Source organism: Zootoca vivipara, chromosome 2 (assembly GCF_965207765.1).
Source record: "Zootoca vivipara chromosome 2, rZooViv2.hap1.1, whole genome shotgun sequence".
Taxonomy (NCBI): Eukaryota; Metazoa; Chordata; class Lepidosauria; order Squamata; family Lacertidae; genus Zootoca; species Zootoca vivipara.
The window spans coordinates 70,125,422-70,149,780 of record NC_142584.1 but is presented as its reverse complement, the minus strand read 5'-3'; the positions used below and the strand labels follow the sequence as shown (position 1 = coordinate 70,149,780).

At 43.9% G+C, this 24,359-nt stretch overlaps 1 protein-coding gene across 4 annotated transcripts in view; it reads right to left on the bottom strand.

The window, feature by feature from the left end:
• Nucleotides 1-1,227: 1,227 nt before the first annotated feature.
• The window catches only part of HEMK1 (HemK methyltransferase 1, mitochondrial release factors N(5)-glutamine), a 48,422-nt gene continuing 25,290 nt past the window's right edge, over nucleotides 1,228-24,359 (bottom strand). The window contains exons 6-13 of one of the 4 annotated variants that reach the window (XM_088662179.1): nucleotides 23,997-24,061; nucleotides 18,961-19,010; nucleotides 17,100-17,205; nucleotides 16,546-16,641; nucleotides 9,691-9,804; nucleotides 4,762-9,179; nucleotides 1,748-4,525; nucleotides 1,228-1,412 (exon numbers count right to left, since the gene is read on the bottom strand). In XM_088662179.1, the coding sequence (XP_088518305.1) occupies nucleotides 9,125-9,179; nucleotides 9,691-9,804; nucleotides 16,546-16,641; nucleotides 17,100-17,205; nucleotides 18,961-19,010; nucleotides 23,997-24,061 (486 nt within the window). In that variant the 3' untranslated portion in view covers nucleotides 1,228-1,412; nucleotides 1,748-4,525; nucleotides 4,762-9,124. Of the gene's footprint in view, nucleotides 4,526-4,761; nucleotides 9,180-9,690; nucleotides 9,805-16,545; nucleotides 16,642-17,099; nucleotides 17,206-18,960; nucleotides 19,011-23,996; nucleotides 24,062-24,359 lie in introns of all 4 variants that reach the window. The other 3 variants (XM_088662180.1, XM_035106059.3, XM_088662181.1) reach the window with 3 other exon arrangements.

The window sequence follows — 24,359 nt, the reverse complement described above, 5'->3', positions numbered from 1 at the left end:
CTGACCTTTTGCTCTCTTCAGTGATAGCTGCTGCCTTTCCTCATCCAGGAATCAACGGACTCATCCAGTCCGTTTCACAGACGTATGCTGCCACATGGCTGTGCACAGCTAAGAGGAGGACAGAACAGGGAGAACATGGCACTCTTTCCCACAAATATTTTCTGTTTTCAATTATTCTGCTGCCCAAACACTTTCTGTTTAATTATTGATTTGCTAAACTAGCTTTTATTTAATGATGCTCTGTGGTGGTGCACTGTATCAGAGGAAATAACAAGCAGAATATCTCATAGCATAAAATGGTTTTGCCAGAAGGTCAACACTGGCTTCGGGTAGAATGTGTGAGGGAGAGAGAACTGGGGTGAATATTGGGTGACCAAATGGATCAGATAATAAAGTAGGCTCTGAAAGCTTGACCAACACCCACCATCTACCCAATGATGGTTCTAGTTCAAGCATCCCCAAACTGCGGCCCTCCAGATGTTTTGGCCTACAACTCCCATGATCCCTAGCTAACAGGACCAGTGGTCAGGCATGATGGGAATTGTAGTCCAAAACATCTGGAGGGCTGAAGTTTGGGGATGCCTGTTCTAGTTGTTTGGACTCTATTGACAAGAGCCCATTGTAACTTAGTGATAAACACACACTTTGCATCCGTAAGGTCTTGGCTTCAGTTGGTCACTGGGCTACACCATCAGAGTCTGCACCATATCACTGCCATCCCTGCCAGGATTCCCCTTTGGAAACCTTTTCAACCTGAGGGCCACATGTATTTGTAGACAACCTTCCAGGAACCATAGGGCAGTGGTAGAAAGGGGCAATGTCAAAGATAGGAGAGGCCAGAGCCACATACAGACCCCATGCACACACCCTAATCTCTCCCCTCACCTCGCTTGTAATGTGACAGCTGAAGCAAGGATTCCCCAAAACTAAAATTAGTGTGTAGCGACATCTCTAGACAACAGGGTGGTATCAGACAGTACCAGTCTATGTAACAGTTGTGAATAGTGAAGACTGATGCAATGCCTTAGAGACAGACATTGCAGGTAGGCTACCACCAGCAGCTATTAATTAACTGATATTAATGATAATAATGATAATGATAATAATAATAATAATAATAATAATAATAATAATAATAATAATAAAATAAAATGTATACCCCACCCATCTGGCTGGGTTTCCCCAGCCACTCTGGGCAGCTCCCAACAGAATATTAAAAACACGATAAAACTTCAAACATTATACATTAATTTTATATACTGCCTTTCATCCAAAGATCACAGGGCAGTTCACAACATAAAAATACAAAATGAAAGCACAATGAAAACCACCCCCAAGCACACACACTTTAAAGCACATAGAGTACTAATTAGCCAAAGGCCCGGTTAAAGAGAAACATTTTCATCTGACACCTAAAGTTATATAATGAAGGTGCCAGGCAAGCCTCCCTGGGGAAAGCATTCCACAAACGGGAATCCACTGCAGAAAAGGCCCATTCTTGTGCTGCCACCCTCCAGACCTCACGTGGAGAAGTCACACAAAGAAGGGCCTCAGATAGTGATCGCAGGCTCCGGGTTGGTCCATATGGGGAGAATTGTAGGTAATTGCATCCTTTCAGTGTACACAGGACGCAGGTAGTGCTGTGGTTTAAACCGCTGAGCCTCTTGGGCTTGCTTATCAGAAGGTTGGCGGTTCGAATCCCTGTGACGGAGGGAGCTCCCATTGCTCTGTCCCAGCTCCTGCCAACCTAGCAGTTTGAAAGCATAACAGTGCAAGTAGATAAATAGGTACCACTGCGGCGGGAAGCTAAACGGCGTTTCCTTGCACTCTGGCACTCGTCACGGTCCTCCATGCACCAGTAGTGGTTTAGTCATGCTGGCCACATGACCCAGAAAACTGTCTGTGGACAAACGCTGGCTCCCTCTGCCTGAAAGCGAGATGAGCGCCATATATGGTAGCTGGCAGGACAGACATGGATCCAAATCCTTAGTTGACCATAAAGCCCACTGGCTATTATCTGGTCACTCACCAACTCTTAACCTACAGTAACTTACTTCACAGGATTGGTGCAAGAATGAAATTAAGACACTTTTTCCCTAAGGAAGGGGAAGAGAGCGATTTAAGGTAGAAATATATATTTTTTTTATTAACAGCCGGAGATGTAGTTTATTGTGTGCAGCATAAAAAAAGCTAAAAGGCCCCTAAAGCCTGTGACAGGACTGACAAGGTCTGTTGGTGCTTGTATTTCAACTGCAACGTGTTGGAATTTGTGTTTGTTTATTTGACGCATATAAGCAGGAGATAAGTTTAGAGCTTTCTGTGATCTCTTGGAGCCTCCTGCGAGCCTGAAGCAGACTGTACTTCATGGCATCAGAGCACAGGCTCATCTTTCCAGGGCAGTGCCACTGGGGAGGGGGCTGGACAGTATGTACTGCGGGTAATGATATGGTATCATCTCACACCTGCTAGACAGGGAACAAGTCAGGAGATAACAGGGCGCCCGACAGAGGTACAAACAGTACAAATCCAGATTTTTGGAAGGATGAACAGTAGCTGTCTGGGAGTGCACCAGTGAGTGATTAGATTAAAAACTAAGTCACAAATCCCACCAGACACACCCATGCTGCAACCTGACAAGAATCAAATGCAGTTACAAAATGGTAAAGAGGAGTTCATTACTGGAATGCATCGTCACAGTCTGCAAACCACTTGAAGAGCACCAGTCCAAAGCTCTGTGGGAAGACTTTGAGCAGAATTGTCACATCTATCTGAGAAGATACTAAAAAATAAAGTTCAGTCGATTCTGTGCATGGAGTGTAGACCAAAGCCTTCTATCTCCTAAGCAACCCCCCCCCCCCGCCCTGATAATATACCACATACAAATTCTGCTTGCCTATCTCTGAAAACAGAGGGACACGGGTGGCGCTGTGGTCTAAACCACAGAGCCTAGGGCTTGCCGATCAGAAGGTCAGCGGTTCGAATCCCCGCGACAGGGTGAGCTCCCATTGCTCGGTCCCTGCTCCTGCCAACCTAGCAGTTCAAAAGCACATCAAAGTGCAAGTAGATAAATAGGTACCGCTCCGGTGGGAAGGTAAACGGCGTTTCCGTGCACTGCTCTGGTTCACCAGAAGCTGCTTAGTCATGCTGGCCACATGACCCAGAAGCTGTACATCAGCTCCCTCGGCCAATAAAGCGAGATGAGCGCCCCAACCCCAGAGTCGTCTGCGACTGGACCTAACGGTCAGGGGTTCCTTTATCTTTATCTCTGAAAACCACTACATGCTTCTTTCCATTGCTACCTGTATCAGAATTATAAATTTGATGCGCCTGGGTTCTGCACTCTAAAAGAATAGTAAGCTATTACAGTGGTACCTCGGTTTTTGAGCGTCTCGGAAGCCGAACATTTCAGTTTTTGAACACCGAAAACCTGGAAGTAATTGCTTTCATTTTCGAACGCGCCTCAGAAACCGAACGGCTTCTGCTGCGTGTTTTTCAATTTTTCCAATTGAACTTGCAACCAGCCCTTTGTGCCTCGGTTTTCGAACAATTCGGAAGTCTAACGGTCTTCCAGAACAGATTATGTTCGAGAACCGAGGTACCACTGTATCGGAAAAGGATGTAGACATTCTCAGTACTGTGAGATGCAATGACTTGCATTTTCCTGCTGTGGTCTTCTCACCGCTGTCAAGAGAGAGAGAGAAAAATGCTTTAAAAAGTTGTGGCAAGAGGGCCACTCTCAATTCCCCTTTTGGTTTTATCTTAATATCAAAAACAACACTGGGAGCCAACACAGGCTAAGAACAGTTTGCTAAAGGTTGTGTTTTTAGCACCGACAGGAACAAAATCCGAACAGCTGACAATGATTCATGCAGTAATTGTTAAAACTACATGTGGTTGTGTGGAGGGTTTCAGAATAAGTTTGAATCACAATTGCTCTTAGGGCAGTGGAAAAGTATTTGGTCCAAATAACAGGAGAAATCAATCTGTCCTGGACAACTTTTTGTTATGGAGAAGCAAACAATTGTTGTTAAAAACAGTTACCTACAGTTTACCTGTCATAACAAATATTGCATCAGGCCTACTTAGCCATCACATGTAGCCAAAGGTAGGTAGTGAGAGTAATAACCCAACTCCCTGCTCTAAAAAAGGATAACCTACCAATACAAATCAGAAAGCAGTTTAGTGCACCATGATACTTGGCAAAGAGCAAAACTATCAACCTCAATTTCAAAAAACCAAACTGAAGTCAAGGTATTTGCTGAAGCACATCCATTTACTTCTTTGGAGGAAGTGTCAATTTCACTTCTGGGAAAGAAACTTGCCTCACATAGAATGCAGAAGGATCAGAGAAATATTTCTTGGAAAATAAAACACAGATGTCTAGTTTGCTCCCCCCCCCACTCCTCGGAAAAACAAACAAACAGCAGACGATCTTATGATTCAGTACTTAATGGCCCATTATCGCAATCACCTCAGCACTGTATGGGAAGAAAGTCTGCCCAGAAGGACTGCAGCAATTCACAGCCTATGGAAGTAAAATAAAAAAATTCCTTCAGTAGCACCTTAAAGACCAACTAAGTTTTTATTTTGGTATGAGCTTTCGTGTGCATGCACACTTCTTCAGAAGGTATCTGAAGAAGTGTGCATGCACACGAAAGCTCATACCAAAATAAAAACTTAGTTGGTCTTTAAGGTGCTACTGAAGGAATTTTTTTATTTTACTTCGATCCAGACCAACACGGCTACCTACCTGTAAACAGCCTATGGAAGATAACTAAGCCCACCTGCAGGTCTGCTCACACTTAACCAGCTTTCATACATTGAATCGAGTTGAACAGGTTGCCTTTCGACTACTTTAGCATATGGTAAAGGGACCCCTGACCATTAGGTCCAGCCGCAGACGACTCTGGGGTTGCGGCGCTAATCTCGCTTTACTGGCCAAGGGAGCTGGCCTACAGCTTCTGTGTCATGACTAAGCCGCTTCTGGTGAACCAGAGCAGCACACGGAAACACCGTTTACCTTCCTGCCAGAGTGCTACCTATTTATCTACTTGCACTTTGACATGCTTTTGAACTGCTAGGTTGGCAGGAGCAGGGACCGAGCAACAGGAGCTCACCCCGTCGCGGGGATTCGAACCGCCGACCTTCTGATTGGCAAGCCCTAGGCTCTGTGGTTTTACCCACAGTGCCACCCGCATCCCTTAGCATATGGTAGCTAGATGAAAAAGCTTGCCCATGTTGGCTGCCAATCCATGTCAAGCAGATTATATATACAGGCTTCAGATTTGGCACATTTATCTTTGGAGTGGCAGACAAAAAAAGCTTAATCCTATGCATGGTGATATGTGGCCACAACTGGGTCTCTCCCATGATCACCAACCATGTGGTGAGGTGGCAAGGAGAAGAGGCCCTTATTCAACATGTGCAGTTCATGTTGGCTACTATTACTGATCTCGTTTGTTACACTGGCCATCTTCCAAGGAGCTGAAGGGGAAAGGCCCAGTATTATTCCCCTTTCACTCAGCAATTATGCGAGGTAGGTCAAGGTGACAAGCAGTGGACTCATTGGCTGAAGGAGGATTTGACTCTCCAGTCCAACCAAATGCTCTATCCACTCCACCAAATTGGTTGGCTATGCCCATCTGTGCCTGAAAGCTGTGCTCCCAAGACAACTTCACATACAGAGATTTAAGACTTTTCTCTTAACTCAGTCTCCAAACAGAGTTGATCCCTGTTGTGAGTCTCCACCATTTTGGGGGGGGGGAGATGGAAGGTAATGGCATAGGCAATCACAAACATTGCACGGGCTTCAATCAGGTTGTGGTTTCATTTCTAGTTTGATTTCAGAACGGACGGCTCTGTAACAGATCACAGAGCAGCCCCCTGTCTCCACATCAGGGTCTTCCTGGAGAGGATCACCATGGGCCTGTAGTTGGAATCGCTGCGCCACCTCCTGGTGCTCTGGCAAAGCCCATGTTATTTCCAGACACTTTTCCAGGAAAGCTGAAATGGTCAGATGCAGTGTGTTGTCCCCAAAGAAACCTAACCACCAGCAGCCTCAGGGGGGGGAAACAAAACCCAGCCCTCTGCAAATTTCATTTCAGGAAAACACTCCCACCCCCTCCTTGCTGAGGCTCCAAGGAATTGAAAACATGTGCCAAGTGACTCGGAATGAGATCTATTAAATTATGATACAATTATGCAAAATGAGGAAAGCAGTAATATTACCTGCCCACAGCTTTATGAAGCAATTAGAAACTCTCTAGTGAGCTGGTTGTCAAATTTTAGACTTTCCATGGTGGAACCTCCCCTTTTGGGAGAAGCCTTTGGCCTGGGGTGTCACTGGCCCCTTGGAACCTGCCACGTTAATATGTTCTCAGAGGCTTCTGAGATAAAAGTGTTTTGCCAAACATGTATTAGATGCTGTGGCACACACTGTGCCGAAGAAAGCACGCTTCCTCTACCAGGACACTTCGGCAAAGAAACTCATGCAAAGGAAAATGGCAATTTCTTCCCCTCGTGTCCTAAAGAGGTGGTCAGCGCATGCCATGTGATCTTACAGATCACTGGCTCAAGAACTGTAACGCAAACTTTTATAAAAGGAGAGAAAATGGGAAGGTAAGCAAAGGCATATAGCAGCATGGACTAGTGGAGAGCCTGTTGGACTTGGGTTCAAATTCCCTCTTAGCTTGCTAGGCAGCCTTAGGCCAGTTTCTCCTGCATTGTGCCCAACTGTAAATTAGGACTAAATGGTCATCGACCTCTGAAGACTGTTGCCAGGAAAGAATGAGATTAATAAATGCAACTCAGGTTGCTTTCTTAAAATGCTCAAGGAGTTAGGAACACCGATATAATGCTGGGATAGCTCAGCCAGTACAGCAGGAGACTCTTAATCTCAGTGTTGTGGATTCAAGCCCTGCGTTGGTCAAATAATTCCTGCATTGCAGGGGGTTGGACTAGATGACCCTCACGGTCCCTTCCAACTGTACAATCCTATGCTGAGTCAGTCCAGCTGAGTACTATTTTGCACAATGTAGCCTAACATGCGCACTGAAAAATACAGCTGTAACATGTTTAATGACTACATCAGAGTGCGAAATTCTAAAGCTGATGGACAGAATAGTTAGCGTACCTCTCAAGAATCCTGCAGGCGCATGTCATGTTTAGTGTGTGTTCCCTAGTTTTGTAGCCTGAAAATCCTCTCTAAGAAACCTGAACAAATGTGCATATATATAGCAGGGTTACAGCTAATAAGGGCCTGTCCTCAAGAATATTCACTGAAATGTTGCCTCTTAGCCCACTTCAGCCATTCTAATAATTGTGTGAATAAGATAGGTAAGGTGGCAGGATCTACCTGCTCTTTCAAAGAGCTTGTAAGATGACTGGATAGCAATTCCTATCTGTGCTCAGAGGCTGCAAAAAAGACTCCAGCTTACCCCATACAAAAGATGTAGGGAAACAGTAGAGCTCCTGCTTGTATACACATGGAAGCAACCAGTATCCTCTCCCTTCCCAAACTTTAGCCCTGAGTAGATATACAATAGGGTGGTATAGCATAAGAGGCACTTAACCAGTCACATGACCTTTAAAATGCACACTGGAGGGCAGTTTTTATGGATGCAAGGATGTAACCAGCATTTACTAAATCTAGAATAACCAGGATGATCTTATGACTTCCCTCCTTTAGTTTCTGTCCAGATGTTTAGTCAAACCAGAGTAAATTGCAAAACCTAACTTTTGAGTAGAAGCCACAGGACGTTTCTTTCTTTCTCCCATTTGTGGCTTCTGTTCGTATTTGGTCCGAAATCCACTAGCTGGTTCCATTTAGGGAAGAAGCTCGACTACTGATATATGCACTTTTGTCTTTCCTTCAGCAAATTCATCTCCTGTTTCTCCAGACATTCCTCCAGGATGAGTAATTTTCCCCTACCAAAAACCCTGGATAAACAAGTCTTGACGTGGATCTGAACTAGAGGCAGAGGTCTAAATTTGGTTCAAAATCACTGAGGTCAAAATCTTGTAAGTTAACACGCCAGCTCATTCAGGGTTGGGTGAGACATTTTGCTGCAAACCCAAATGTTTTGTCCCAGCGTCTGCTGCCACATTCCAGTGGAACCTGGGGGTAAGCACACTTCTTGCATCACACGCAGCATCATGTTTGCCTGCCAAGTAACTGCTTTGGTTGTCTTGCCCCGTATATATTTCCGGTAGACTCCAGATTAAAAGATCAAGATGAACAGGAGCAAGTTTTCACCTCATAAGCAAGCTGTGTGCTTCACTCCCCAAAGATGCAGTGATGGCCACCAACCTGGATGTCTTAAAACAAGATTTCCACAAATTCATGGAGGATAAGGTGGTTAGAAGGGTATGTTCTGCATCGGCTGTTGCGGGTAGTATGCCTCTGCACACTAGTTGCTGGGAATTCCAAGTGGGGAGAGTCCTGTGTCACTCATGTCCTGCTTGCGAGTTTCCCATAGGCGTCAAGCTGGCCACCGTGAGAACAGGGAGCTGGACTAGATGCGCCTTTGACTTGGACCAGCAAGGTTCTTCTTACATTCATTGGAAGGTTCAATCAATTTAAGGTCTTCACATATGAAAACTTTCCCCCTTGACTTTTGTTAATGCAAAGTTGAACTCCATCATATTTGACCAATATAAATTTCTATTCGTTTTTGTGAGGCTTACGCTAGCGCAGTGTGGGCTTTACTTTCAATGATCTGCTTAACCATATTTGGAAAGTGGCACTATTCCACCTGATGAAAACCACCTGCTGGCAAAAATTATGGCAGAAAGAAAGAGAGAGAGAGAGAAGGAGGGAGAGAGAGAAAATGCATCTGGGTTGGATGCAGAGCACACACCTCTCATGTGAGAACAGCAACAACCGTGTGACAGTTTAAAACTTTCTTTACATAACATCTACCACACAACAGGGCCTGCTGAGCACCTGAATGAAGTGTCCACCAGCATGGAGTGTTCTTAACTGGCTGTTTGAGAATATACCGTCAGAGTTCACTGATACAGGTTCCAGACTCCCATCCCTATTGCAGCACTGAGGTCTAACAGAAGAATTCTTTTCTGTGTTGACTACCACTAAAGACAGCTGTGCTGGGATGACAGAACTCATTCAATATCTTCTGTTGTTTTCTCCCCCATGTTTCTGGATATGCAGGAACCTTGGCCTATATAGGAAGACAACAAAACACAGCATTGACCCCCATGGAGAGACCGCAAGAGCTACAGTGAAGAAGAAAAGATCTCATGGCACAAACCTCTCTGGACTAGAGCCCACTTTATCAGATGCAGGAAGTGTTTACAGCACATTCATGATATGCCTGAGTTATTTTGGTGGAGAGCTGTAGGTGACAAGTGGTGCTCACCACCAGTTACTTAGGCATGATGCCCAAAATGCATTAGGACAGAAAGAGAATAGAGCTTTTTCCATGTGACAAATGTGGATTTCCAAACTGTTATTTCTCTTCCGAAGGCTGTCCTGCCATGGCATGCATGCCCTGGAAGGAGAAAAACATTTGGCTCAAACTTTTGTAGCAGAATATGTATCAGCTGGAGCATCTTTCCACTGAGACTCACAGCATTCCAAGCAGGGGGCAACACTTGCCAGTGTTCATTACGCTTCTGTGAAACTACTCTAGTAGACAGTAGAACAAGAATGAATGTAAAACAGGCTCTTACTTTCCACAAAAGTCGTTATGGGTGCCAGACACAAAAAGAAGCAAGTCGGGGTGACTGCACAGCCAGTTCTCCACCATCTCTGGATGCCTGGGGTCAACTTCTAGAAACACACTCCTGAAAGCAGAGAAGCAAGAGAATGAGCCAACTTAGATCAAAACTTCCTAATAGACAGGGCACTTCACATGATCAAATTGGCATGTTGAGAAAGTGGGTTTAGTGGATCTGCACAGAGTTTTAAGCACACACTGAAGTGATTTATGCAATTGCTCAAATACACTGAGCTTCCAAATGTTTTTGGCAGCTTTGAGGCTGCAAATTGAGTATGGATTAAATTAAGAGCTGGGTGAATAGTGATGCTATCACATGCCCAGTTCAATTAGGTCATGACAGTTGGGAGCCTCAAACTACCATACTGTGGTTCATAAAGTCCAATACAGACTAGTCCAATTGATGCAGGCTCCTCATTTGAATACTCACTTCTTATTTCTGCACTTCAGTTCATAACCTGGCAGTATATAATCCAATAGTGATGGAGAGAGAACGCTATGGCTCCTTTAAACTGAAGCAATCAATGGTGTTGAAGGAATGGTGGTGCAAGCAGAAGCAGATGGATTCTTTTGGTGGAGCAGGAGGTAAAAACCTGTTACTTGGGACCAAAAAATAGAATTCTATGAACTGCTGGTGCTGAATCTGACCAATGGTAGATTTAGTTCAACACTCCATCTCCAAACAGGGGCCAACAGCAAGCAAAGCAAGATTGAGAAAGACACTGTCTGCTTTTGCCCTAAACACTTAAGACTAAATTCAGCAGCTATGGCTGATATTCAGTACTTTTGGGTGGATGTGTAACACTCTGTGCTAGTCTGAAGCACATTCTTTTTCTTTCCACAAAAAGCACTGGCAATAGCCATTGGTGGACCTGCCTGCCCTCCCCCAAGTTGGAGGCTAACTGAATCTCTGGTTGCAATTAATCCTCTACGGCAGGCACGTCCAACCTCAAGTTGCCTGTGATCTACCAGCAAGTATAAAAAAAACTGGCAGTGATCTACCACCCTCCATAGTCATTTCAGTTTGTTTAATGAACAAACAAACAAACAAACAATCTTCATTTCAGATACAGTAGTTATGTTTGGATATCATTATGACAAATCCAAATAGTTAGTAGATGGAGAAGTAACTATACAAGTGAGAAAAGTCAAACTATATTTTTATATTAGTTTGCACAGATCTGAGGAGTCAGCTTCTCTCTCTCTGTCCGTCTCTCCTGTCAAAGGGAACCTCGCAGCTGATGGGGATCCCAATACTGCCTCATGCCTCCCTCCGTCTCCACTTGCCCTCGTGCTGCTCAGGGTTGCATCGCTGTGGAGACTGGCAGCGGCTGCTGCTGCATCTGAGGTTGCAGAGAAAGGCCCTGCGATTGACCAGGTCCACTGTGGGCTCGCGATCCACGCGTTGTACATGGCTGCTCTACGGTATGCATTTTGTGAAACAGTATTTTCTTTCATCAGTCCTTAACCTACTGCCCCCCATTGTCACGGAATCACCTGAGTTCTTCTAGTATTATGAAAGTGTGCCAAGATTAAGGAATTTTGGGGGAAAGTTTATGAAGAGTTGAAAAAAATGTTAAAGACCACCTTTAAAAAGAGTCCAGAATATTTTTTATTGAGTCTGGTACCTGAAAACCTCCCAAAGGACAGGATAGATATTTTTCTTTATTCTTGCGCAGCGGCAAGATTACTGATTGGGCAAAAATGGAAAAGAGAAGAGATACCCACAATTCAAGAGTGGCAATTAAAATTAATTGAGTTTATGAATCTTGATAGAATGACAGCGGCAATTAGGAATAAATCGAAGCAAAGTTCCAAAAAGAAATGGGAATATGTAGAGGAATATTTTAAGAAACAAGATATTAAAACAGAGTTGGCGATCTGTTTCGACTAGCTGACCACAAGGAATTTGAGTGGGAATTTTGATAAGAAGGGAATCTAAATTTAATGTTTTGTTTTAGGGGAGAGTAACGCAAGTAGTAGAGAAAATTTAAAGGAAAGTGATGTGTTAAAGTTTTGGAAGTTGTTTTTTTTTTATTGATTATGGTGCAAATGAAATGTATATTTCTTTTTCTGTATAGATTTTAATATTAATAAAGATTATTTACCTAAAAAAAAAAAATATTATGAAAGAATCCTGGAGGCACCATTCATACATGCCTAACAATCATAATCCCCTCCTTATCTGCCAAATCAGTTATTTGTTCATGCTGAGCATTAAGCATTAATCTGTCCTTGAGTGCAACAAGGCCTAGAACACACAATATTTTATCTGTGTATTACTGCATTTAATGAGTCCTTCTGCTGTTGTTAATTAGCAGCTGTGGTTAGGAAGGCATTCAGGATTGGGACCGCAGTGGAAGGGAAGAGGGTTTTTTGTTTTTAAGAAACAAACAAACCAGGAGAGAATTTCTCCAAGAAAAACAAGAGCTTCGGGGAAATATGAAAGGACAAAGCGCTACAAACCTTTCCTCTTGTGCCAAGGGTCCAGATTCTCATTCCACCTCTGCTGTGGTTGCTGTTTAACAAGCACTAACCCAGATACATGAAATGCACGGCTGCAGTTAAAATATCATGTAGTTTGGTTCCCAGAGGACATTTTCTATTCAGAGATTCAGGATTCCACACCTGTCACCAAAACTAATTATTTTCTGCTACTGGACTAGGAATCTTACAATCTAAGTTTCTAGTGCACCCTGATAGACATCTCAATGACTATACCCAAACCCATCCCTAATGATTCTCAGCTTGAACACAGCCAATGGCACTTTTGCAGGCTAAATAATAAACTGATGGGAGAAGGAGCCAAACCCAGGCAGTGAGTGCTTTCAGTGCTTTCCCACGGAACATTCCTTCTGAATCAACCAGGCCCAGTCACACACACAAAATGGGCATGTCTGACCTTCAAAAGGCTTTTCCTTCAGTTCCTCCTCCAACTTTTTTGAGGGGGGAGTTAATAAATAACTAAAATAAAGAAAAAGCTCCACAGATTCTAGGAAACACTGGTTATGCTTTGAGGTTAACAATGAAAAATGATATTATAAGCCCTGGAGTATGAGATGGCAAGATTTGTGCTCCAACTTTGCAGGAGGGACTTCAAGTTGCTTTTCTTCAACTGTTAAATCATCAGTGCCCTTTTAAAACCCACAAGAATGTAGCAATATACTTGCTACCAGTTTTCACTTTCTCATGCTCTGGGAAAAAATACTGCCACCCCAGCTCCCTCCCCATCCCAAGAAACTGCTTGAAAATATTTAGCCACCTTCCAATTATTTGTCTAAGCTTAACAAACTTTGTTATTATTAAACAAAATAAAAATACTAAGTTCTAAAATACTTTAAACACTTTTCTCTCTTTTTGGTTAGTGCATTATTGAAGTCTGCTGGTGGAGGAATTCTCTATGCCCAGAGATGATCAACTTCTTCAATAAAGGGACTGGGTTGGGCCAGTCACCGCCACCATTACATCACTAATAACCCTCCCCTTCGGTTAGAGTACTCTGAGCCAATAAAGCAGCCTTTCCCTTAAGCTCAGACAGGAACAGCAAGGAAGGAGGTGCCAGAACAAAGCTGACTTTGACAGGACAATGTAGTGCCCAGTTTCCCCAAAATACAGTACAGTGGTACCTCCAGTTGCAGACGGGATCCGTTCCGGAGTTCCGGTCGGATCCCGAGGTTCCCGCAACCGGAGGGACCGCTTTTGCGCATGCTCACACAGCGAAACACTTCTGAGGGTGCTGCTTTCGCAACCCGAAGTTTACGTTACCCAAGGGTAATGTAAGCCGAGGTGCTACTGTATATTCATCAGGAACAGCAAACAGATATTAGACGCAGCATGCAAAAATTAAATTAATTAGAAATGCATAAAATAAAATAAAAACCCTTCCTAACACAATAATAAAGTGTTTGTTACATGACAATCCAATGATACCTAGTTACTGTAATAGTGATGAGAAGGATGGTAGATCAGAGCAACTGCTTTGCATTCAGACAGCCCCAGGTTCAATCCCCAGAATTGACAATTTCAGCTGAAACCCAATAGAACTTTTGCCAGTCAGTGTAGAAAACACTGAGCTAGATGGATCAACCGTCTGACTCAGCATAAGGCAGCTTTCTATGTTCCTATTGTGTAAAATTGATATTTAAATACAGTGGTGCCTCGCTTAACGAATGCCCTGCTTAACGAAATTTCCGCTTAACGAAAGGATTTTTCAAGCAGAGGTTGCCTCGCTAGACGAATTCGTTTTATGAAAAATTCGTCTAGCGAATTGCGGTTTCCCATAGGAATGCATTGAAATTCAATTAATGCGTTCCTATGGGCAAAAAAGAATTCAAAAAAATTTCAATGCATTCCTATGGGATTCGCTAGATGAATTTTTCGTTATAAGAAAAGACCCGTGGAACGAATTAAATTCGTCTAGCGAGGCACCACTGTAGTTCCTGACTTCTTGTTTCAGTGCTTTGTGGTCAAGGATTATTTCCCCCCCTTTTTGTACTGAGTTATCCTCTTTTGGCACTGTTCTTCATCTAGTGCTGGGACTGGAAGGCCAAGGCATGGCCCAGCTCAGAAGGGACATGACTGTCAGGAACCCTGCACTGAGCAGCACAACCAAGGTCAGGGGTCAGCAAACTTTTTCAGCAGGGGGCCGGTCCACTGTCCCTCAGACCTTGTGGGGGGCCGGACTATATTTTTGGGGAAAATGCATTTTTAATAAAAAGACACATTCTACTCATGTAAAAACATGCTGATTCCCGGACCGTCCGCGGGCTGGAATGAGAAGGTGATTGGGCCGGATCTGGCCCCCGGGCCTTAGGTTGCCTACCCATGGCCTAGGTGCTGTGCACCTGGGAGCCGCATGGGATTTCTAAGCTACCCTTCTGCTTTCCAGCACTAAAGGGCAAGATAACACAGCACAGTGATGCAGAGGTCTCTGGGGTATTACTTCCTATAGCGCTGCGAAGGCAAAGGGCTGGCTGGCTGAGAAATGCTACCTCGCCCACCACTGCTGGTCCAAGTGGCACTGCCTGATGACACTTTTGACCTGTAAGGTGCCAGGAGTGTAGGTAAAGGAGGATTGGACCCTGCCACTAAGGGCTTTAGGCTAGTTAAGGGGGCACACACAGTTTCCCTCTCCCAGTAGGAAAACAGCCAGGGGAGCTGCCATTGCTGCCCACCTCCCAGCCTTTGTCTGAGGCAAGTGTGTCACGCTTACATAATGGCAGGGAAGTAATTTTAATTGGTAGTTCTGTTGTTGTTTTTTTGGTTGTCTTTTGTTGTTTTTTTGTCTTCATTTTTCCCCAGATTTGATTTGTTGCGGGATCTGAGTTACGAGGAAATATCTATATTGCAGATCAGATCTCTACATGTATTGTTCAATTCGCTTCCCACTGGTGGCTGTTCCACTAACCATCCTTTGTAGTAGCTGTGCTCCACTAAGAGAGCACAGAGCTGACTGCCATAACCCAATTCTCCCTGATCTGGTACACTAAAAGTGACTGCAGGCACTGAGAGAACTCTCAGCCTCCAGAGGTGTCCAATTTCTCCACAACCACTACCCAGAAATAATATCTGACATTTTCAATTATTTGTGATTTGCGGGGTTTTCTTCAAGTGTTTTGAAATCCACTGAAACATCGTAGTTGCGAAAGGAAGCTGTGGGTTGTAAATTTCCTAGGACTGAGTTCAAACTGGACTTGTAGTAATCTGGCTCATGAAGCAAACATTAAAGAGATCTTTCTCACCCTTGTTTATTACACGTACTGTGGTTTCTCTCCTCTCCTCCTATCTCAGTGGAGATCTTCACCAGCAGAGCTACATTTTCTGGTTGATGGGTGTGTTCTTAAAACTATAGAGCCACAAATTGGAACATCTCAGCCACAGCAGGGTATTTTGAGAAGCAGCTGGCTGCTGGCCTTTAAGTCCCCAAAGGAACTTTCCCAAATCATCGCAATAGTGGATCACTTCCCAAGTTCCACCTAATATAACTTCCTCAGCTCCAGTGATTCCTCCAGCTATTTTTTAAATTATCTTTTTGTAACTCTCTCTCTCTCTCTCTCTCCATACCAGCTCAAGTGCCAAATAATAGATATAAGATGCCGATATCTTTATGGTTTGTTGAAAATAATCAACAAACTAATGACACAGGTAGGATGGTCGAATGATTAGGCGGGGGGCTGTAGACCCCCACATGGGGGTTTAACTCCTCCTCCTATCAGTAAAAGGGAGTCCCGTGGTGTTTCCACACCAAAATGCAAATCTGGAAGTGCACTTTAAAGGTGCTGGGCTAGGGCTTGGACTGAGTGGAGGTGCCCCTGTTTCACCCCTGCTGGCCTCTACCACCCACTGTCTGTGGAGTGAATGCTGGGCCAAGCTCCCCCTCCCACCAGCCAAACATATGGGGATGCCAAAGCGCTCCAGACAAGATCTGCACTGGTGGCAACAGAAGAAACCCCCTAAATGGCACTTTCTAGGCGCAGGGATGAGCCAGCCTAGCTGCTGTCATGGCATGACACCAGGCCTGATCTGGGCCTGACCGCTGCTCCCGCTCCAGGCTGACACAGCAGTCTGCCTGCTTCCCCTCTCTTCTGCCCTGATCACTGTGTGCAACCCCCATTCTCTGAACCTGAGACAGAAAAGGAAGAAAACTGGAAAAGACAGAAGCTGCTCTTCATTTGCACACTCCTGTCATTCTCTTCCTCCAAATTATTTTAGCTGTGGTGGCAGATGGTGTCCCTCAGGAAGCCTTATTCCCTGCAACAAAGCTCCTTTATTGTTGGAAAAGAAGCAGCCAGCATTAGCCAGAACTTACCTGCCATCCTTGAGGACGTATGAAGCCAATTTCAGAATCTGTTTTATTACACTCATCCCATCCTTTCCTCCATCCAGTGCACCAAGATCCTCATATCTAGAAACCAAAGACAAGGTCTTAAAAACCAAAGCATTACCTAACTTTACACATAGCAGTAAAACAAACAAGGCCGCCTGAAATATATGTTTGCTACTGACAGGCAGTGGCAGCTCTCCAAGGTTTCATTCAGGCAATATTTTTTCTGGCCCTATCTGGAGTTGTCAACAGATTGATTCAGGAACCTCCTGCATGCAAATCATGCCCTCTATCACTCAGCTATGCCCCATTCTTTCAAGGGAAATGGAAAAGGTCATGCCACCTCAGAACCATGCCAGGGACAGGGGGAAGGGGCGCAGCAGCTGCTACTATCTCTTCAAAATATGATGAGAGCCCCTTTGAACTCAAAGATTTCCCCACATCATACTGGCCTTTGGAATGCCAGCAGTCCTCACCAAAGAGCAAAAGAGAGAGGGGGAATGTAGTGAGGAAGAAAGAAGGAAGAGATTTCTGGCTACCTGAGGATTTCTGCCGCCAACTGAGTCATGTCTTCATGGAAAATGTACGGTGGATTACTGATTATAGTATCTACCAAACCCCAGGGCAGTAGGCATTCCCAAGAACCTACATTGAAGAAAGGATAAAAATAAACGTTAGGTTGACAGAAATGATAAATATTACCAAAATTAATGCTACTGAATACTTTTGATGCAACCAATGTATACATGTATACATATATAGCAGAACCATCATTTTCAAGACAAGCCTGGCAAATCTGAAACTAGAGTTGACAGTCCTAACTTGGGCTCTGTTATTTTTAAATCACGTGCAACTACTCATTCTATGTGCCTATTTTATGATTTTGTTTTTCACCATTTAATTTTTGTCTGCTCTTATAATTGTTCATTATAGAACAAAATAAAAATTATAAAAAGCTTTAGAAAAAAAACAAAAGCAAAGCAAAACAAACTTTAGGTATAATAACAGGCTCAAGGGTAACTTGCGAAATTACATTTGTTTATCCCTCCCGACCTGCCAGAATAACTAGCAGGTACACTTTGGTCTGGATCACACGAGTAATCCAGCGTTCATAAACCATGGTTCATAAAGCAAGGGTGTTGAGCACTCCTTCCTCACTCCTCCCCTCCTCTGACAAAGAGAAGATGGAAGTACTTGGTCCAGAGACTAAACAATAGCTTATAAGGCCTACACTGATCATCTAAATGACACCACGGTCCTGTCTCCCCGCCCAATAAAAAAAATTAAATTAGAAAACCCTTCCAAACTTATATACTGCAAAACACTGGTGTGAAAACAGTGGTGTGAAAAGCAGCAGTGGCGCTCTCCCAATAAGTGTGTTCTGCTTGTCAGGACCGGGCAAGATGGTGGCAAGTTTGGGGGAAGCTACAGGTTGGTGGAAGCCCCGCAGAGGCCACTACCACCAACTTGGAACTCCCTGACCTCACTGCCTTGCCCCTCTATTCCTGTCCACTGGGAGGGCACTGCTGCCGCTCTGCTCCCCGCATGGGCTGCTGCTGCACAGTTGTACCTGGCCGGATTATAAAGAACAACATATGAAGCTGTGGCAATTTTGGAATAAATAATACCTTATGGGACCTATAGCAGCACAGGTTCCATAGCACTATATTGGGTGCTGAGACATGCCAATGGTTATATAATGGCAGTCTTATAACACAGAGTGTTTCTCAGCATCATTAATGCCAATGCCCTATAGTTCTCAAAAGCCAAATTCTGGTTATTTTTATGTCTATTTACACCCTGCCTTTTCCCCTCACACGGACTCGTATCTGTTAAGTTTTAAAAATCTGGCAAAATGGCCGCTTCAGAATTTTGTGAAGACATTTAAGGTGACATATTTGGGGGAAAAAGGGACTTTTTCTTCAGGGGAGGAAAAAGGTTACTGAAGTGCAGCCAGGTTTACTTACCTCAACATTCAAATTGTTTATAAAAATCAGCAAGCCACTGCTTTGCAAGTACTGTACTGCCATATAAGGCCTCAGCTCAACACATTTAATTGAAAATAATAATATACAGGGCTATTTTTTATTTTACAAAAGCTCATGACACATTAAAAAAAGCAATAAATCAATAAAGTAACTGAAAACAGCACTAAAAGGGATAATAAGCAGAATACAAAATATGACGGAGGTAACTGTGCAAGTTATTGATGCATTTTGGGTACCGCATACTGATACAATGTTGAATGTACAGAAATCACGAATGCCCACTGTATTCTGCACTGCATGGTGCTTCCGACATGTGAGAATTAGCACTATTGCATTTTAAATCACAATGGATCTTGTCTTTGCCCTTCCCCTGGTACCATTTAACATGAGCAACTGCATATATGAAACTTACTTGAAGACACATCATGGTGAAGGATCTTTACCCTGTCCTGCAGACGTAACCTTTTAGAGAGGAGATCATACATGAGACACAGATAATCCTTTAATGTAACAATTGGAAATGGCATTAAAACCCATCACATTCAATCTAATGAAGAAAACCATTGCAACAACCAACAGCACAGTTTTTCAGTCTGAAAACTGTGAAGTAATTATTATGGTTCTCTTTGGCACAAGCTCAAAAGAGAAAAAAAGAGAGATGTTACAGTGGTACCTTGGGTTAAAAACACTTCAGTTTACAAATGCTTCAGGTTACAGACTCCGCTAACCCGGAAGTAGTAGCTTGGGTTAAGAACTTTACTTGCGGCAGCGGGAGGCCCCATTAGCTAAAGTGGTGCTTCAGTTTAAGAACAGTTTCGGGTTAAGAACGGACCTCCGGAACAAATTAAGTTCTTAACCAGAGGTACCACTGTATTAGTGTAACCATCAATTATGCAAAACTTGGATTAAGCAATGAATTTTGCACTCCTTATTGCAGTCCACCTCCTCTGTAGGAAGTCTTTAGAAAACTAAGGACTATCAGTTTCCAATTACCTTCTTCCTCCCTATCTCCTTTCCAACATCATAATATACCGCTAAATCACAAAGTTTAGCTGGCGGTATATTACGATGTTGGAATGCAGAAATCACCTCGCCCTGGCTGCTGCTGTAATACAGTATGTTCAACACCACCATGTATCTGCAACATTGCTATAGTGGGGTTTGTATATATTGTATCTATTGTTTCTAGTGGGGCATAGCAGCCAAGAGTTAGGTTTTGAGAAGAGATTTAAAGAATGAGAGAGTGAGAGTTGATGCAGCAGTTGTGGAGAAGGTGGCCATGGGTTGAGGAAATGTCCTCACTCACAGGCAAAATTAGGACCCCTGCCAGCTAAATTTAGCCATAGAAAGGTTTCCCCACCACTGCCATTGAAGATGGGCAGAACAGAAATGTGATTAAACAAAACGAAATTTTGCAGCTGTATAACATTCTGCAGAATACGGTAGTTATTACGTAAGTGGAAGCTGAGAGAACAGTTGCTTGACAAGTCCTTACGTGGGTAAGCAACAACAGTTGGTGGTGGAATTTAGGAACTGAAAGAAAGGGATGCCAAGTCCCATGGCTCTGGCCAAGTTTCTCAGTACAGGGATCATAAGCACATGGCAAATCCTGACTAGGAATAAAGGGGCCCCTAAAAAGAAAAGAAAATCCATCAGTCTGCAATCACATGCCTTTGGGAGATATGGGTGTGGGACTCACTAGCAGTGAATGGGTCTTACCCAAGATTTGCCCACAGGGGAGCACTAACATTATAACATGCCGCTTAAAAGGCGCAGCAAGCCCACAGTTGGAAGATAACATGGCTTAATATGGCGGCCTTGTGGAAAACCGATGCAGGGGGACAGGCATTGGCAGCCTCTCAAGATTAAAATGTAAAAATGAAAAGGTGAATTTGCAAAGCTCCATGTTTGCTTCCCACTCACATCTCCTTATCAGATTCTCCAGCATTAGCAGATCGGGAGACAGTTCACCTGACATCTAGAACATCTAGAACATCTAGAAATCTGAAAATCCTGTGGCTGCTGCCTCTTTCACCAGCAGCCTGTAAGAAGAAAGCCATGTGTGGGAAACAGGTGGCTCTGCTCTGCTACTGGCAGCTCCTATCTACTCTGTGGGCTAATTTAGGCCAACAAGATTCAGTGATGGTGTTCATTTTCTCAGGGTTATTATTCCAAGACAATGAAATGTGTATACAAACTAAAGACACATGCTTTAGCTGCCTCGCCTTATACTGCAGATCACCATTCCTCCCCAAAGTGAAAGTAGAGCAAACAGAGAACCGGGATGGGTGACTCCTTTTCAGCTCATTTCTGGGTTGGCCTGATTTACCAGTTCAATGAACAAAAATGACTCAGAATCTGAAAACACCATTCCAAGACTATGCAAACAAATCTATAGTACTTTAGGACTCATTTACTCCACCAAATATTACTAATAGTCTTGGTTAGCAAACATAGTCTCCTATGTCCTATTTGCAGAGGGCATATCTTTTTAAGAAATAAAGGGATAATCTACAGTAGGATAAGAGAGTCCCTTCTGATAATTAACTCATCAACAGGCTGCAGTCCTCTCTATTACTGCAAGTGCTCCTGGATGACACTGATTATTTGAATCCACTTCAGTCTTGGTTTAGGCCTGGTTTCGAGACTGAATCAGTCTTGGTCACCCTGTATCGGGAAAGTGGCAGGGTAAGTGCAACCCTGTTACTCTTACTTGATCACTCAGCAGCTTTTGATATCATGGAATGTGGTCTCTTCCTAGATCAACTGTGTGGGATGTTGTTTGGACTACAGTGGTTCTGTTCCTACCTGGCCGGTCACCTGTCTAATTGTCCTCTTCAAGCATGCAAGTAGGGAAGCGATAGAGCAGAACCCTCCACCTGCCCTGTCTGGGGCAGATGAGAGCCCCAAAACATCTGGAATGCCATTGGCTCCCTACCACTGCTCTAGGAAATTGTGCAGACTGGGTCAGAGGTAGAAGGCAAGTAAATAGATGGTGGTGAGGAGCTGACAGGCCCCCAAGACTTACAACTTGCACCAATAGCTGTGACATGTCTAGCTGGGCATATTCAGTCTCAAGGATGAGAGAGAGATCTGTCTCCATTACTGAAGCAGAGGAGCTGTGCCACTCACCCCGATCTGATCCATTGAATTTTCTTTTGTGAAGACTTGCAAACAATAGCCAAAGTGGGTAGGACGCATTTTTAGAGGGCAAAAATGCTTGTGACTAGCTCGGCAATAATCGGAGCAGACTGTGGTGGCCCAAAAGAGGCCCAGCAATTTGACTCAAAATATCGGAGATTACACCTGCAAGCTGCAATTTTCATGAGGGTAACTACCTTAAACTAAACTAATGCAACTGTCTCCTGCTCACATGCTAGTTGGTTCAATTCCACCCCCCCACTCTGCTGCCATTCTGAATGGAGTCCTCTCCCCCCACCCGCACAGAGGAAAAGCAGCCATGCTTGTTAATCTGAAATTCACAGGTATCAAAATACTCCTCCTGTGAGATAATCCTACTATGTTGCACCCATTGTTATCTGCTGATATTACAACACAATCTCTGAATTATTGTGTAAACATCCCAAATGGGTCTGGGTGCTACCAGTACAGGAAGGGGAATAAAGAAAACTCTCCAGCTGTCAGAAGAGAACAAAGCCATAATTAAGAAAGGGTAATGCTTATGAAATAAAGGGAAGGCATTTTACTGTTCCTTTTCTTCACTTTGCCACATAACCAACAGGTGACATGTAGTAATTAATCAACTTGTTTGTGATGACAGAGCGAGCCCATGTCTTATACTGTAAAGCTTGTTTATACAGGTATTTAAAAATACCTGTATATGGGTAAAATTAAACAATGTATTAATAAGAATAAGAAGTTAAATTTGTATACTGCTCTTCATCCGAAGATCACATGGTGGTTCGCAACATAAAAATACAAAATGAGATTACAACATACATAATAAAACAAAAACAAACCAATAACCCACCTCCCACAATCAGATTTGTAGAATGTTAATCAGCCAAAGGCCTGGTTATAGAGAAATGTTTTTGCCTGGCACCTAAATATATGTAATGAAGGTACCAGGTGAGCCTCCCTGGGCTGAGCATTCCACAAAAGGGGAGCCACTGCAGAAAAGGCCTCTTCACGTGTTGCCACCCTCTGGACCTCTTGTGGAGGAGACACACAAAGAAGGGCCTTAAGGACACTTCTCCCTGTATAAACCATGTCAGACTCTGCGTCCATCATCATGGGACAGCTCCATGATAATCATGGCAGCAATGATGTCCTGAGCCAGTTGCCTTGGCATGAATGTTGAAGTCCTCCAAAACCAGCGGTCTTGGGAGTCCTCAACACCGCTTCCAATACCAGTTCTGTCAGCTCAGGCAAGGAAACGGCTGGGCAGTGGTGGTAAACCAGCAAAATCTCTAATTTGTCCTGACTGTCCAATGCCAGGAACTCAATTCTAGTTTCCCCAAACTGGACAGAGAGCCTGGAGAGAGAGAGAGAGAGAGAGAGAGAGAGAGAGAGAGAGAGAGAGAGAGAGAGAGAGAGAGATGGGCTCTCTATAGATGACAGCAACCTGTCCCTCAAGTCTGCCCTGATGCTTGAGTACCCAGGTGGGCACAGCTGGGTGGGACCAACTCTACCCTGCTCACCCACCCAGGTCTCAGTGACACAGACCACATCAGCCTCCCCATCCATTATCAGATCATGGATGAGAGGGGTCTTACTCAGAGCACACCTGACATTTGGCAACATCAGCCACAGAGTCAAGGGCTGACTGATAGGACAACCGCAACCTGCCAGGTTGGAGGAGGGGCTGGCACATGGTACAGCCACTAACTGCCTGTGCCATTTGCCCCTTACCCTGAATCACTGTGATTGGGGTCGCCCCTGTTATTCCCAGTTCTTCTCTTCCTAGGCATGTCTTACTCCCTTATTTTAAAAACAACTAAACCCTAAAATTTAAAAGTTAAAAAACAGTTAACAACAATTTAAAACATTGTAAACAATTGGAGCAACACTAACAGCAACAAAATCCACTAAGCTATACCCCGACCCAAGAGTCTGTTCAGCTACCCCAGCTTTTGTAGCTGGAGTCAGTCAGGGAGCAGGTTCTCACAGCCAAGATCTTAATCTTGTCTTAATTTTTTTAAAAATCTGATCGAGTTTCTCCAGTAATTATGGGTTGGTTGTATGATAGTTGATTTAGTAATGCTTTCTAATATACAAGCACTTGGAGAGTTACGGTAGAGTTGTTTACGCTGCATCCCATGCTTTTAAGTCCTGACCATTAAAAATGTTTGTTTATACAACCCAGATACTTTGTTTAAACTTCTTGAAATTTGGAACAGAGCACCAGTAAACTAACCAAATGTCAGACACATTGGTAAAGAAATAGAAAATGTTGGCTATTAGTATATATAGGGTACATGCTCTTACCTTGCAGCATTTTCCTTGGCGAGATTCACAGCAGCTTGTGATTTATCGGTGGCAATGACTCTGCTCTAAGAAAGAAAGGAAACAAGCACAACAGAAGCAAACATGAAATAATTTCTTGGGCACAGCTGGTGGGGAAAAAAATGCCCCTAATGGAGCAACTGAGATGAGCAAGGCCAGTGTGACATGGGCGCACCCAGTGAGGGGCAGGGGGGGCAGCTTCCCCCCAAAGCAATTTTTTTACCGTCTTTTACGGACCATAACCCGCACTTTTCCCCTCCAAGAACTGAAGGGGAAAAGTCGCTGCGGGTTATGGAAATTTGGCTGTTTCCGCCCCCTCTGCAGCTGCAGCCAGCGACAGGAACG